The sequence below is a fragment of the Paramisgurnus dabryanus genome, chromosome 7 (genome assembly GCF_030506205.2).
Source record: "Paramisgurnus dabryanus chromosome 7, PD_genome_1.1, whole genome shotgun sequence".
Classification (NCBI taxonomy): Eukaryota; Metazoa; Chordata; class Actinopteri; order Cypriniformes; family Cobitidae; genus Paramisgurnus; species Paramisgurnus dabryanus.
In genome coordinates, this window is record NC_133343.1 from 32,178,933 (window position 1) to 32,193,447 (window position 14,515).

General features: G+C 40.3%; 2 protein-coding genes across 2 annotated transcripts in view; one reads left to right on the forward strand and one right to left on the reverse strand.

The window, feature by feature from the left end:
• Window positions 1-14,515, forward strand: part of gnai2b (guanine nucleotide binding protein (G protein), alpha inhibiting activity polypeptide 2b) — a 47,824-nt gene that overhangs the window by 12,082 nt on the left and 21,227 nt on the right. The gene's annotated exons all lie outside the window — the stretch shown is intronic.
• The window catches only part of LOC141282386 (uncharacterized), a 219,013-nt gene continuing 213,204 nt past the window's right edge, over window positions 8,707-14,515 (reverse strand). The window contains exon 2 of the mRNA XM_073815242.1: window positions 8,707-10,583. Coding sequence (XP_073671343.1) covers window positions 8,870-10,096 — 1,227 coding nt within the window. The 5' untranslated portion in view covers window positions 10,097-10,583 and the 3' untranslated portion in view covers window positions 8,707-8,869. The remainder of the gene's footprint in view (window positions 10,584-14,515) is intronic.

Below are 14,515 nucleotides of genomic sequence, written 5' to 3' on the forward strand. Positions count from 1 at the left end.
ATAATTATTTAACTTTTATAATTCAAAAATGTTGAATACAAAAATACAGCGCGTTTTCCTCCATGAGACCTTTATTACAAGATCAACTTGTGGCAAACAGTTAAACTACATTTAGTTAGACAAATGGAACATATATGCGCTTGAATATGCGGTGCTCTAAAGCAGCGGAACCTGCAGCTGCGAGCCGCATTCTTAAACAGAGACTTAATTTGTTCCAAAAAATCATGACCTCTTCATGATTCTTTTTTTTAAATCAAAACAGAAGGTCACAGATAACGGAGTATGGTGTCAAATATTGCACCCTGGTGGTAAAATGTTGAATTGCTGCCACACAGTGAAATTCATTTAATTGCTTCAAGACACACTTTACGCTAGGCAACGCAACCTGCATTAGATAAAAAAAGTATTCGATTAATCAATAACAAATTAAAGTCATCGACTAAATTCTTAACAATCAATTATCGATCGTCGATTAATCATGCCCATCCCTAATCGTTACACCCCTAATTACTCTGCTTTTGTTATGGAAATATGGATAAGGATGTGGATATAAATATGGATGGATAAATGATAAAAGTTTTTTTATATTTTGCAAGATTATGAAAAATTTTTTTCACATTGATATTTTAATTGCAATCATTATTATTGCGATTAATACATTTTACATTAAAACGCATTACGCTTTTTTAACCTTTCTTTTAAGCTGCATGGTAAACATTTAAACATCCTAAACATCCCAAATTAAATAATATAAAAACAAATAATTATGGAAGTTAATAAAAATCCAAAACAAAGGACGCATCAACTTATCAAATCTCTGATATTTGGTGCCCAAAAATACTGGTGAAATGCACAGAAATAGCACAAATGGATAGCTGTTATTGAGGCTTTTGCCGAAAATGTAATTGTAATCCCGGTTAGTTTTTCAAGTAATCGTGCAGCCCTAGTTTAAATTGAACCGGCCCATTGGGTGCACAAAGGCAAGTGAGGAATTAAGATTTAGGGCGCACTCACACAATATCCAAACCAAACCGCGCTCGGGCGCGTTTGACCCCCAAAGCCTGGTTTGTTTGACTAGTGTGATCGCTCTGTTCCGCGCCCGAGCGCGGATTGGTTATTCGGGTTGCAGAGGTGGGCCGGAGCGCGGTTCACTTGGGCTCAGGCGTGGAAGGCTGTGGTGTGAGTGCATTCGCGCCTGAGCGCGATTCAAAAGGTGAAGACGTCAGTTGCGCGACCACTCACCTTCATCTGCCTCCGTAAAAACCTTTTGATGCGCGCAGCGGGGTTACGTGAATGTCCGAGCTGCGCACGTGACAGATGAACTAAGCAATATGATGACATGTGAGAGGGCTGTCTGTAATCGCGCACCAAACGACTCAGAATAAAAAACACAGACTTATCATTACGGTGGGTTCCAGTGTTAAGAGAGAGCTTTACTTCCTGCTTTTTTCAAAACAAACGCATCTTAATGACGAAAGCGCGCCCGGACTCGGATCGATACAAGTACAGTGTGAGTGCGTTCATCTGGGGGAGTAGGGAGGGGTGACAATCGCGCTGGGGCTTGGTTTGGTTTGGTTTGGATAATGTGAGTGCGCCATTAGTTGTGAAGCCGGTGGATCTGTTGTTATGATTCTTGTAGGCTTCAGGACTTTATCAGTTGCGCTGTTTACATTTTTAAATGTTTAGTCACTGTGTTGTGTCTCATGACATCATTTGGCGGAGGAAAATTTTGGCCCGCGGTGCTCAAAACACGGCAGGGGTACGGGCAGGCTCTTTCTATCTGCCAAAATCTAGCATGGGGGAGCCAGACGGGGATGAAACGGGTTTTACCTTCAGCTAAATGCAAAAACGCCCTGCCAAGGTGACACCTTTCAAAACAGGTGACAGCCTCCCGTAGTCACTGTCACAAACTTGGATTTTCAAAACAAACAGATATCAGAAACAGGACTCAACTTGTGTGTTATACGTGCACAGGCACACAAAACTGAGTTTTTGATTTCAGCTCATCTTGGAGGTCTTGCATCAGTCTTGCCCAATTTAAAGTATCTCACATTCTTACACCGCATGATGTCAGAGCTTCAAGTCTCAGCATGGGACATGACAGAAGCTGGTGCTGTTCAACCTTTGACAAAATCTTCAGAATTTATGTTGTGGTGTTTGTTTGCATCTTTTTTTGCACATTACCAAGTGAATCAGAATGTTTGGTGACGGATCATGCAAGGTTGCACTTGATGTTTTTCACTATAATTTTAAGCCAAAAAAATATAAAGACTTTTAAAACAAAACAATATTCCGTTTATAAATCACAGATCACCTGCAAGTATGCGTACATGAATCATCTTTAGGTCCCACCCTGCAAGCCCATTCTCCCATCATAAATGAGACCACAGGGGTGCACAATATACTAAAATCGCAGAAATGGCACCGATGTGCAATGATTAAATGATTTTAATACTTTAAAAAAAATTATATTCAAAGTTTTAGCAAAAAGACTGGCACATTATTGTAAGTGCTTGTGTGTTTTCCTGACGTGTGGAAAATGATCAGTGATCAGTAAGAATGTAAAGTGTACTGTATGTTTGTTATATAATTTTAATTTTATATTTTAATGAAGTTCAAACTGATTGTACAAACATAAAACATTGTCTTCTCACATATCGTACCTCACATTATTCATCAACCAAGTTATTGCATATTGATTTTTTTTCAGTATTGCATAGCCTCACATGGTGCTACTGGTTGATATTGTTTTTCCCTCCATTGTCGTATTGGTCGCCTTATTTTAAACATTATAGAGCCTTGCAAAGTTATTATATTTCAAGAAAGATTATAAAAGAAACATTTTAGCAGCCACTGAGGAATGGTGAACATTTAGGGTCGATTTAGATTAGAAGTTGTCGTTTAAGTTTGCTGAGCACCTCCAAACTAGATGCTTTATAGCGCTGTACCTTTATTGCTGTGTATTTCATTTGGGATGTTGTGTATGTGTGTATTGATCTCAGCCTGTTGGTGCTAAAATGCTTTCAGCCATTTACCAGAGACCTGCTGCCGTTTCTGTCATTATTGATGGTTGTGTGCCAGATTTCCCCTACAGCCATTGTCAGTGCATTTTCAATCTTGTAAAGCTCCTGAAATGGACTGAACCGCCTGTGGCCAATGTTCTGTGAGCTTAAGAGAAAAGGATAAAGACAGAATAGTGGAAATCAAACATATTTACTAAAATGATGGACACGTTTTAAAAGAACGATTGCTGTTTCTTTGTTAAATCCATGAAACAATATACATACATCTTCATGACGGTAGAATTTGAAGTCACAAGGTGTTTAGATCACCATATCTTAAATTATTTTTGATAAAGGAAAACCTAAGACCAAACAGATCAGAGTGCACAATTTCCTGTTTTTCAATATTTTTGAGTAAATATCAGCGTCTGTTTTTAGTTGTTGTTTTTTAGCAGAAAAATGTATGAATCTGGTCATACAAATTAATACGAATTGTAAACCTTGTAAAATACGTACAAATTGCAATGAGATAGCGTTGATAATTCATATATAGATGTCTGCTTCTGTCTTTAAAAAAACAAACATTTCTGTTGGCTGCTGCATGAAAGCATCCAGTCTGGTGTATACAATATGGTACTGTAAATACATTAGCTGTGTTCCTGTAAAAAGGTTAAGGGTTCGATTCCCACAAATAACCTTAAATTCACTGTAAGTCGCTGTGGATAAAAGCGTCTGCCAAATGCAGAAGTATTTTTATGCCATATGGTCTCATTTAACTTCCATAACAGTGTAATATCTGAGGGTTTTTTGTGGTCAAAATGGGGATTTTGAAAGCATATGACTGGAAAAGCACTGTCACCGTATTGCCTGTCTTTCGTTTAAATATTGTTTTTGGTTTAATTTTCAAGGTGGTTGTAATGCCAAATTTCCTTTTTATTTTCACAGTGAGGTTCAGATCATCAATTATCCAAACTCTAATGTAAACTACCTCTATAATACTCGAAAATCTATGTGTAATATGTCTAAACCTCAACCAGCTTGTTTGTTTCTGTACTTCTTGCATTTTCATCCGATTTCTCATCCTGCCCGTTGTACTGTGCAGATATGGTTCAAGAACCGCGAAACCTGTCGGCTCGGTCCTCCAGTAAAGGGTTTAAACACTGGGCACCAGGAGTGCTTTTTTGAAGTGCCTGCTCAGAAATGTAAATTGGACTCGGGCACTGATTAGGCCACTTGACGGGTGGCAGTGTAGAGCCCTGCGGGGATCAAAGACCCTTGCAATGACTCTTAGACCTGGACTCGAATTTATTACTGTAGTGATATTGTCATTATCAAGGATTTCCTAGTCTCTCTTGAGCATTCTGTACTTCCAGAGGACCCTATGGACGTTTGTGGTGAGAGGCTTTTCATCTGAAAAATCAAAAATCTGAGTGTGAATTGTCCAATTCGAGGTGGAGCCAGATAGTGGTGAGACTTTGAGCCTTGGTGCTCATGTGGGCAGTGCAGCTTTGAAAAAGCCAACATTATTATTGCCTGTGCTCTCTTTTAACTCATCAGCTGTTCACACTAGGGGCTGTTTACATTTGGTATTAAGATGTGTTTTCATCGATCGGATCACAAGTGGACGAGAGAGACACATTACGTTTACACCTGGTATTTAAATCCGTCTCTTTTTCCACTTTCGACCGCATCTGTCCTGAGTACTGTGAGGGGTTGGTCTGTGAGACGGTGGGCGAGTCTCTCTGCTGTGATTCAAACGCGAGCGGGAGTAATTATGAGTTTATATGGACGCAAACTAATATTATGTCGGAGTCCACTGCTTGTTTACCAAGTAAACATGCTGCACGGAGTTTTGTACGTGTGTATGTAAGAGCTTTCTCTGAATTTTCAGCGCAATTGATGAAATAGGATCGCGCAACTTTCACACGCTTTCAAAAAGAACGGAGATCAGCTGCTTTAGTTGTATTAATGAAAGGCTAAAAATAGCGCTGTTCACTGTATGTTCACGCCAGAAGTCAAAAAAAGACTTAAAACTTGTGTTTAATACCTCAGATTAGATAAATGGGCGGAGAGAAGGCGGTCGCGTGTGGCTGTTCGAACGCATTCAACCACATATGCGTTCCGCAACTCCAAAGCGATCCGATCGAAAGTGGTTTAGACTACCTCTGAATGTGGTTGAAAGTGGTCGAAAGTGGACGAGCTCAAAACGTTTTGAACACCGTTTACACCTGGCATTAACGTCGTCCACTTGTGAGCCGATCGACGAAAACACGTTAATGCCAAGTGTAAACAGCCTCTATAGATCATAACTATAACTTGTTTAAAAGATTAGCGGAGTTCACACCACAACTATAACGATACTAGGAAAATTTGCTGCCGGTGACTTCTCTTCCAAGGTGTGCGATTTCAAAATATGTGTTCGGTGCGTCATGTCATCTATTTGCATCATGCGTCTTGTCAAAAAAAGGGCCTGCTGCACACTTGTCGAAAGGGTTTATAATAAAAGTGACACTAACGTTCACGAAATACTCGCAAGACACTGACCTAAAACTAAACTCTGATTACACAAAAGATTGAGTATCTGGCAAACGCGAGCGTCTCTTTTATCATAAACCCCTTTCGAAGTGTCTGCAGCAGGCACGTATTTTGTTGCGTGATGCACATACGTAGGTTCACATGACGCGCCGAACGCACATTTTGACATGACGGGCTAAATACATGTTGTGACGAGCTTCTCATCGTGCACCCTCGAAAAAGAAATCACCAGCCCCCACTGACAAGAAACAATAATGTTGGGGTTACTTTCAGAACCATTTTTTTACCAACTGATTAACCATTGACAGCAAATCAAATATATTTGAATTTAAAGCGCTTGCGTATTTAAAATGAGAGACGACTCTGTGGGCACATCGCAAGGTCCATAATATAAAATGACCTTGGGTATCCAGCGCTGTTGCAGTTGCACTACGTAATATTTTTATTGCATTACATTGACAACAACAATAGATAATAGAAGAGATTACACAAACTAGATTCACTATTTGGAAATACACAAAAGGCACCGTGCCGAGAAGATCTGCTGGTTATGGCCATTGTAAATGCAAAACGAATCGCAAATGTTTTTACCAAAGTAAATCTACAACATTAGTATAAGGATGCATATATTCTAGTCAACATTTGAAGTGGTTCAAAAAAGTTTATCAAAGTTGTCCTAAGACAAGAACGGGTATTGTTTAAAATTTTTAGACAAATTTTATGATTTGATCTACTTAAATTGTTGACTAGTGTAGCTTTCATCATTATAGTTATATTGTTGTAATTGTTAAAGTGTGAACGGACACTTTAAAGTGTAAATTATTTACAATTTACAATTTGATAGTCCAGTGAATCATTTGGAATAAAATGTTTAATCTCATTTTTTTAATATAAAAAATTATAAATGTAGAGAAAAATGTAAAAACATCTGCATGTTTTAAAAAACAGCTAAACATTTCTGGTTTCTTTCGTGACATGACAGAAAATCAACATGGACGTCCTGCAGTATTTAGGATTTTGGTCAATTCTGTATAATGTGTAAACAGACGCTGGCCAGAATCGCAATGCAATCTGAAACTCTTTGTCGTCTTTGTTATTCCAGCTCTCCACCTGCTCAGTGCATGTTTATGGTCATGTTATAAGACTTTGATTTCATTGCATGATTTCATTCTCATTACAGCCCACCTAAACGTCTCCTTTACTTTGCTGTAGATTTGTATGTAGATTTCCTTAACCGGCAGGCGCCAAAGAATGCATTGAAATAATTTGTTAAATTTTTCTCTGATGTCTACATAGACGTGCAAAATGATCCAGAGATGGTTTAACATGTTCATTTACAACCCTAAGATTTGCCTTTAGTATGAAAGGGTCATAATTACCTTATTTGAAAGGGTCATTTACATTTACATTTAGTCATTTAGCAGACGCTTTTGTCCAAAGCGACTTACAAGTGAGGTAAACAATAGAAGCAATTATGGCAACATAAGAACAGCAATACATAAGTGCACTGGAAATAGTCTCATCAAGTCCAACACAATATACATAGCCAAGGGTATGTTAGTAGTTTTTTTTTTTTTTTTTTTTTAGATAAAGAGGAAGGTAGATAGAGAAAAAGATAAAGAGAAGGGTAACTAAATAAAGATAGTAAATCTGTAATTAGGAAGTTAGGTAATGGTGGAAGAGATGGGTTTTTAGCTGAGTCTTAAAGACAGCTACAGTGTCAGCTGATCGTGTCACGACCGGCAGATCATTCCACAGTTGTGGGACAGTTCCTGAGAAGGTACGCGTTAGTGTTTTCTTCCCTTTTTGAGATGGTACCACAAGTCGTCGCTCGGTGGCAGAGCGCAGTGATCGAGAGGGTACATAAGGCTCTATAAGCAAGCGAAGATAAGGGGGTGCTGACCCAGTGGTGGTTTTAAAGGCCAGGAGCAGAGCCTTAAATTTGATGCGGGCTGCTATAGGAAGCCAGTGTAACTTGACAAAGAGAGGAGTGACGTGCGCCCTCTTTGGCTCATTGAAGACCACTCTTGCCGCTGCGTTCTGAATCATCTGTAAGGGTTTGGTCGTGCAGGCTGGAAGTCCTGCCAGTAGCGCATTGCAGTAGTCCAGCCTGGACAGGACAAGAGCTTGGACCAGGACCTGCGTAGCATGCTCATCTAGGAAAGGTCTAATTTTCCTAATATTGTAGAGGATGAATCTACAAGAGCGAGCGGTGCTGGCAACATGCTCCGTGAAGCTAAGCCGATCATCAATGACCACTCCCAGGTTTTTGGCCGTCTTGGAAGGCGTGATGGTCGAGGAACCTAGCTGAATGGAAAAGTTGTGCTGAATCTTTGGTTCGGATGATATGACAAGCAGTTCTGTCTTCGCAAGGTTAAGCTGGAGATGGTGATCCTTCATCCAGAGTGAGATGTCCCTCAGGCATGCCGAGATGCGGGCAGAAACCGTAGGATCATCAGGGTGGAACGACAAGTGGAGTTGAGTGTCGTCTGCATAGCAGTGGTAGGAAAAGCCATGTTTCCGAATGACAGAGCCCAGGGATGTCATGTATATCGAAAAGAGCAGCGGTCCAAGCACAGAGCCTTGAGGGACCCCGGTATCTAGACGTTGGGGTTCGGAGACGTCACCTCTCCAGGATACCCGAAATGACCTATCTGAGAGGTACGACTTGAACCATAAAAGCGCTGTGTCAGTGACACCCATAGACATGAGAGTCGACAAGAGGATGCGGTGATTGACGGTGTCAAAAGCTGCAGATAGATCCAGTAAGATCAGCACAGATGATTTGGAGGCTGCCCTTGCCTGCCTTAGGGCCTCAATGACTGATAGCAGCGCAGTCTCAGTGGAGTGACCACTTTTGAATCCAGACTGATTGCTATCCAGGAGGTTATTTTGTGTGAAGAAAGTGGAGAGCTGGTTGAACACAATGCGTTCAAGAGTCTTGGAAATGAAGGGAAGAAGAGAAACGGGTCTGTAGTTCTCTAGCATAGCAGGATTGAGAGTGGGTTTCTTCAGCAACGGGGTTATCCGGGCTTCTTTAAATGCTACAGGGAAGGTGCCAGTGGAAAGGGATGAATTGATAATGTGAGTGAGAGCAGGGATAACAGACGGAGAGATGGCCTGGAGGAGATGGGTGGGTATGGGATCTAGCGGGCAGGTAGTCGGATGATTAGAAGCCAAGACCTTGGAAACATCTGCTTCGGATAGGAGAGAGAAGGAGGGAAGGGAGCATGTCTCAGGGATTTGAGAATGCGCAAGAGGCGGCGGCTCTGAGAACTGACTGCTAATAGTTTTCGTTTTCTTCACAAAGAAGGAAGCAAAATCATCAGCCGTTAGGTCGGACGAAGGTGGAGGGGCAGGGGGACAAAGAAGGGTAGAGAAGGTCTTGAAGAGAGTGTGAGAGTCAGGTGAGTTGTTAATCTTTGAATGGTAGTATAGGGTCTTTGCAGAGGAGACATCCTTGGAGAAGGAGGCAAGAAGAGACTGATAGAGGCAGAGATCAGAAGGAGCATTCGATCTGCGCCACTTCCTCTCTGTAGCCCTGAGTGTGGAGTGTGCTCACGGAGAACCTCAGTTAGCCAAGGAGCAGAAGGTGTGACCCGGGCCGGTCCAGATGTCAGAGGGCATAATGTGTCTAAGCAGGATGTAAGAGTGGAACAAAGTGTGTCTGTGGCATTGTCAGTATCTAACAGAGAGAGTTGGCTGGGAGCGGGCAGCGTGGAAACAATCGCAGAGGATAAGCGGGAGGGAGAGAGCGTGCGCAGGTTGCGCCTGAACGTGACCAATGGGGGATCGTATGTAGCGACAGGGGGAGTCAGGTCGAGGTCGAGAGTAATTAGGAAGTGATCAGATGTGTGAAGTGGGGTGACCTGGGTGTGGTAGGTGGAACAACAGCGTGTGTAGATAAGATCTAAAAGATTGCCAGACCTGTGCGTTGGTGAAGTAAGGACTCGCTTGAGGTCAAACGACGCAGTCAGGGTGTTGAAGTCAGCTGCCTGTGGTTTCTCCAGGTGGATATTGAAGTCACCAAGTACTACTAAAGGAGTACCATCCTCAGGGAATGAAGACAGAAGTACATCTAACTCCTCCAAGAAGTGTCCAAGTTGACCTGGGGGGCGATAGATAACTAAAAAATGCATTTTAGTAGGGTGGATGATAGTAACAATATGCGATTCGAAAGAGTTGCTGTCACATGAGGGGGTTTGCTGTTGGAATTTCCAGTCCTTTGGGATGAGCAGACCAGTTCCTCCACCCCTTCCTGTTGTGCGAGGACTGTGTGAGAAAGTGTAGTTGTTGGAGAGGGCAGCCGGAGTGGCCGTGTCCTCTGGTTTAATCCATGTCTCAGTAAGTGCTAAAACAGAAAGGCCAGAATGTGAGGCAATGGCAGTAATGAAATCTGCTTTGTTGACAGCAGATTGGCAGTTCCATAAGCCAATGGGAAGAGAGAGTGAGGCAATAGTGGAAGGTGGGAGAGTGCGGAGGTTATTAATATTTCTCCCACGGCGACGTGATACAACAGATTTACGAGTTGTAATGACAGTAGAGATTTGAAAGCACATAGTGAAAATTATAAGAATAGGAAATGTAAAAGAGAGGAAAAAGAGTGCTATATAGATAAATAGAAAAATATAAAAAGTTAGTACAAAAAGTGCAATACTCAAGTGCCCTGTCGGTGTCCCTGCTCGGTGGAGTCGCGCAGGTAGAGTCGATGGTCTTTACACTCTTCGGTCTTCACACGACGAGGGCTGCACGCGACCGCTGCCGCGGTGGACTGACTGGTTTTATAAGTGCTTCAAATGTGGGCTGAAACTCAGCAGGCCACGCCCGAAAACAATCAACAACACGTTAATGGCCGAAACTACTACTGTATTTACTGTAATACACTAAAGCACGCGAGGACACGCGAGAACAAACGCGGATTGCAGCACGTGAGACAAAGGTAAACAAGAGAGCGTTTCTTAGCAACGACACTGCGCTAAAACTTCACAAGTCTAAAATCAAATACACTTACACGTTTCTGTGGACTCCTGTTGATAACTGCTTCACCTGAATAATAATATTAAGCTCTGCTCTGATTGGCTGCTTCTCAGAGCGTCTCCTGTAGTAGCTATGTGTGTGTAAACAGATCTAATGTTTGAGTTTGTATCAGACGAAGATACAGAATAATCAATTCCTGGGAATCAAAGACAACCTTATGTGCTGCTAACGCAGGATTTTGCTCTGCACAGACTAGTAAGTAAAGTAAAGATTTATTATGCGTTTTTTTACTGGTGCTGAATCGGGTCAACCATTAATCATGCTGGTCTGATCTCTATGGGAGTTGTTATTGAGGAACAGATGTTAGACCTTCTGCAGATTCTGCTGAAGAGCATTAATGCATTTTAAATACAATAAAAGATCATTTTGGAAACGGTCTGACCCAATCAGGCTGTTTTTATATAAATATTAATTTAAAGTATACTAGAAGTCAATATTGTAGGCAGTATTTCAGCTTGGACAGCTCGTTTTTCCTTTTTGAAATTTGTGATTTCAGTTCATGATAAGCCCACTATGATAAATTCAACAAAGCAAATAAAGACAATCAAGTTTGGGGAACGCCATACGTATTATAGCAGAAATTTAGTTTTAATGAGAAATGAGCAGAAAATGTTGACAGATTTTTGTTGTGAGTGTGTTCGTTAGCTTACATAAGCACGCCGTGGTTTTCCCAGCACACAGGCTGTTCGCTTGTGTGTGCGTCACCATGGAGACACGCATCCTTCTGTGTCATAGTTGTCCAGAATCGGAGTTCAGATGAGTCCGGTCCTCAGCGTAATTGTGTTAAATCTGTACTGTGTGATGATTTGTTGCGTGTATCACTTGTGTACACATTGTAAATTGAATGTGCCGATGTTGATGAGACAATAAAAGTGATTTAATTTAAGTTTTTAGGTTTAGTAGAACAAATCAATATCATGATAGTTTTATGCATATTAAAACTTGCATAAATCATGAGCAACCAATGGGTTTTTTTCCACTGAGTGGCCAATATGAAAATGTAAAATATATATGTACAACTTGCATAATATTCACCTGCACAAATGCCTTTTTTAAACACTGTGTGTGTTTAATTATGTCACAGACACTTAAAGGTGCTGTGTGTAGATTTTAGCGGCATCTAGCTGTAAGATTGTGTATTCATTGTGTCGTCTAAAACAATATAATGACGAAACACGCTCTGGAGAGCAGTTTGTTCCTTTAGGGCTACTGTAGAAACATGGCAACACAAAATGGCGACTTCCATGCAAGGGGACCTGCAGAGTTTGTAGATAAAAGCGGATCTTCTTATGTTATAAGAACATAAAAGTTCATAAAATGTTTCAGTAATAATTTTAGACATATCTGATGAAGGGAGAGATAGAAGTTAAATGATTATTTTTATATATGACATTTCTCTTTGCCTTTAAAGGATTAGTTTATTTTCTTAAAAAAAAATCCAGATAATTTACTCACCACAATGTCATTCAAAATGTTGATGTCTTTCTTTGTTCAGTCAAGAAGAAATTATGTTTTTTGAGGAAAACATTCCAGGATTTTTCTCATTTAAATGGACCCCAACACTTAGTTTTAATGCAGTTTAAAATTGCAGTTTCAAAGGGCTCTAAATGATCTCAAACGAGGCATAAGGTCTTATCTAGCGAAACGATTGTCATTTTTGGCAAGAAAAAAAATGCACTTTTAAACCACAACTTCTCACCTTCCTCTGGCTGTGTGACGTGCCAGCGCGACCTCACGTAATACGTCATCACGTCATGAGGTCACGGATGACGTATCGAAACTATGCCCCAGTGTTTACAAGTGTGTAGAAAGAGGACCGTTCCGACATTGTTGTATGTGGAATGATACTAATTAATGTCTTTGTGTCAGTTTATTGTTTAAAATGGTCTGCAAACTTTCGTTTCATATATGTAACACGTGACCTTTCTACATCATTACGCAATTACGCAATTAGGTGAGGTCGTGCTGGCACGTCACACAGCCAAAGGAAGACGAGAAGTTAAAAGATAAAAAGTGCATTTTTTATATTTCTCTTGGCAAAAATGACAATCGTTTCGCTAGATAAAACCCTTATGGTGCGTTTGGGATCATTTAAAGTCCTTTAAAGCTGCGTTGAAACTGCAATATTAAACTGCATTAAAACTGTCAAGTGTTGGGGTCCATTAAAGTCCATTAAAATTAGAAAAATCCTGGAATGTTTTCCTCAGAAAACATTATTTCTTCTCAACTGAACAAAGAAAGACATCAACATTTTGGATGACATGGTGGTGAGTAAATTATCTGTTTTTTTTTTTTTTTTTAAGAAAATGACTAATCCTTTAACTGCAAAATCTAATCAGATATTTTTTTCCAGAGTGTTTGGTGAGAATTTTGAGATTTTTTTTTTTTATAAAACCTTCATCTTTCATATTGTATCACACACTGCCGTATATATTTACACTGTTATTCCCCCAGCAAATCGTCTTTTACACCTTTTACATCTTTTACACGTCTTCTCACTTTGGGTTTTGTGGTACTGAGATGTGGCGCTAATTTTAGGATGTATTTCGCTCAAATCCCCGTTGTAGCAGACCTGTTATTTTCAGGTGCCTTAAGAGAAAACTTGAAGCAGCTGAATCCAGTGTTTATGGGGGCAGATGTTCAGCACATGTGGCCAGTAGCTGCTCTATAAAGACTAAAACACTCTTTAATCTGAGAGAGAGAGAGAGAGAGAGAGAGAGAGAGAGAGAGAGAGAGAGAGAGAGAGACATGGGTAAATGACTGTGAGGTCCCAGTCACAGCCAGACTTTCTACGTGGCACTCTTGGTAAACTTATCATCACATTTTTCCAGTTATTATTATCTGAAATCAGACCAAACCCTGGATGTCTGATATTTGAGTTGTGGTTTTAACAGGTCTGATGAGCACTTGATGACACGCATTGGTTTCACACATCTGTTTCTGCCAGATCCGTATTTTAGTAATTTCTTAGCTTGTTTGTATAGAGAGATTCTTAGATTCTCTTTTTTTATATTAAAGAGCAACTATCGTCCGATTTATGGTTTTACATTTCCTTTGGCGTGCAACTGTGGGTTCACACCAGACGTGAGTTCAACGATTTGTGCGAGTAGATTACATACAAAGTCAATGCAAAGACGATCAGACGCGTCATTTGAATCGCCCCACGGCAATATTTTTGGCGCGAACGCGTCTTCGCCCAAGTTGAAAATATTCAACTTGAGCGGAAAATTCGCATGACACAAAGTTAAATCCTGCAAGTAATCTAGAGCGAGTAACGTGATGCCCCGCGTTTGGTGTGTACGTAGCATTAGTGTGTATTAGTTCATAGTTGCAAATATATGCAAAAGGTACAAACCCCAAGGTAAACAATGACTAGGCCTGCACGGTTGCTACTTTTCATAGGTCGGTTAATTGCCCCAGAAATAGCGATAGTCGAAAGTATTGTCTTTTAAAGACCATTTTATGTCACTGATTAGATATGACAATAAAAAAGCAGCATAATGCAAATTCCTTTTTAAGAACACAACTTTGATTTTTAAGAATATTAAGATAAAAAATATGAAATATTAATATGAAAGTGGAATGTAAGAAAAATCATATTCTAAATATTTAAAACATAAATAAATATTATAAAACATGCATTTTAATTTTAAACAGCTAAGATTGTTCAGTATAAATCCCAGCTTCACAGGGTTAATTGCTTTAGACGAGTGTTACTCTGATAGCATCTGTGAGTAGGCCTATGCGCCATTACGTGCAGTCACGTTTATAATAGCAACACTTCAGATCTAAACACTGGATGTTATGGTTATGTTTCAGATGATTTTTTATTTGTATAGCTCTTTTCATTGCCTCAGTTTTTGAACCGAGTAGAGATGCTGGCTTGTTTACATTAATTTCCTTTCCTCGGGTTGGAGATGTGGGTTGTAACTTAGATGGTT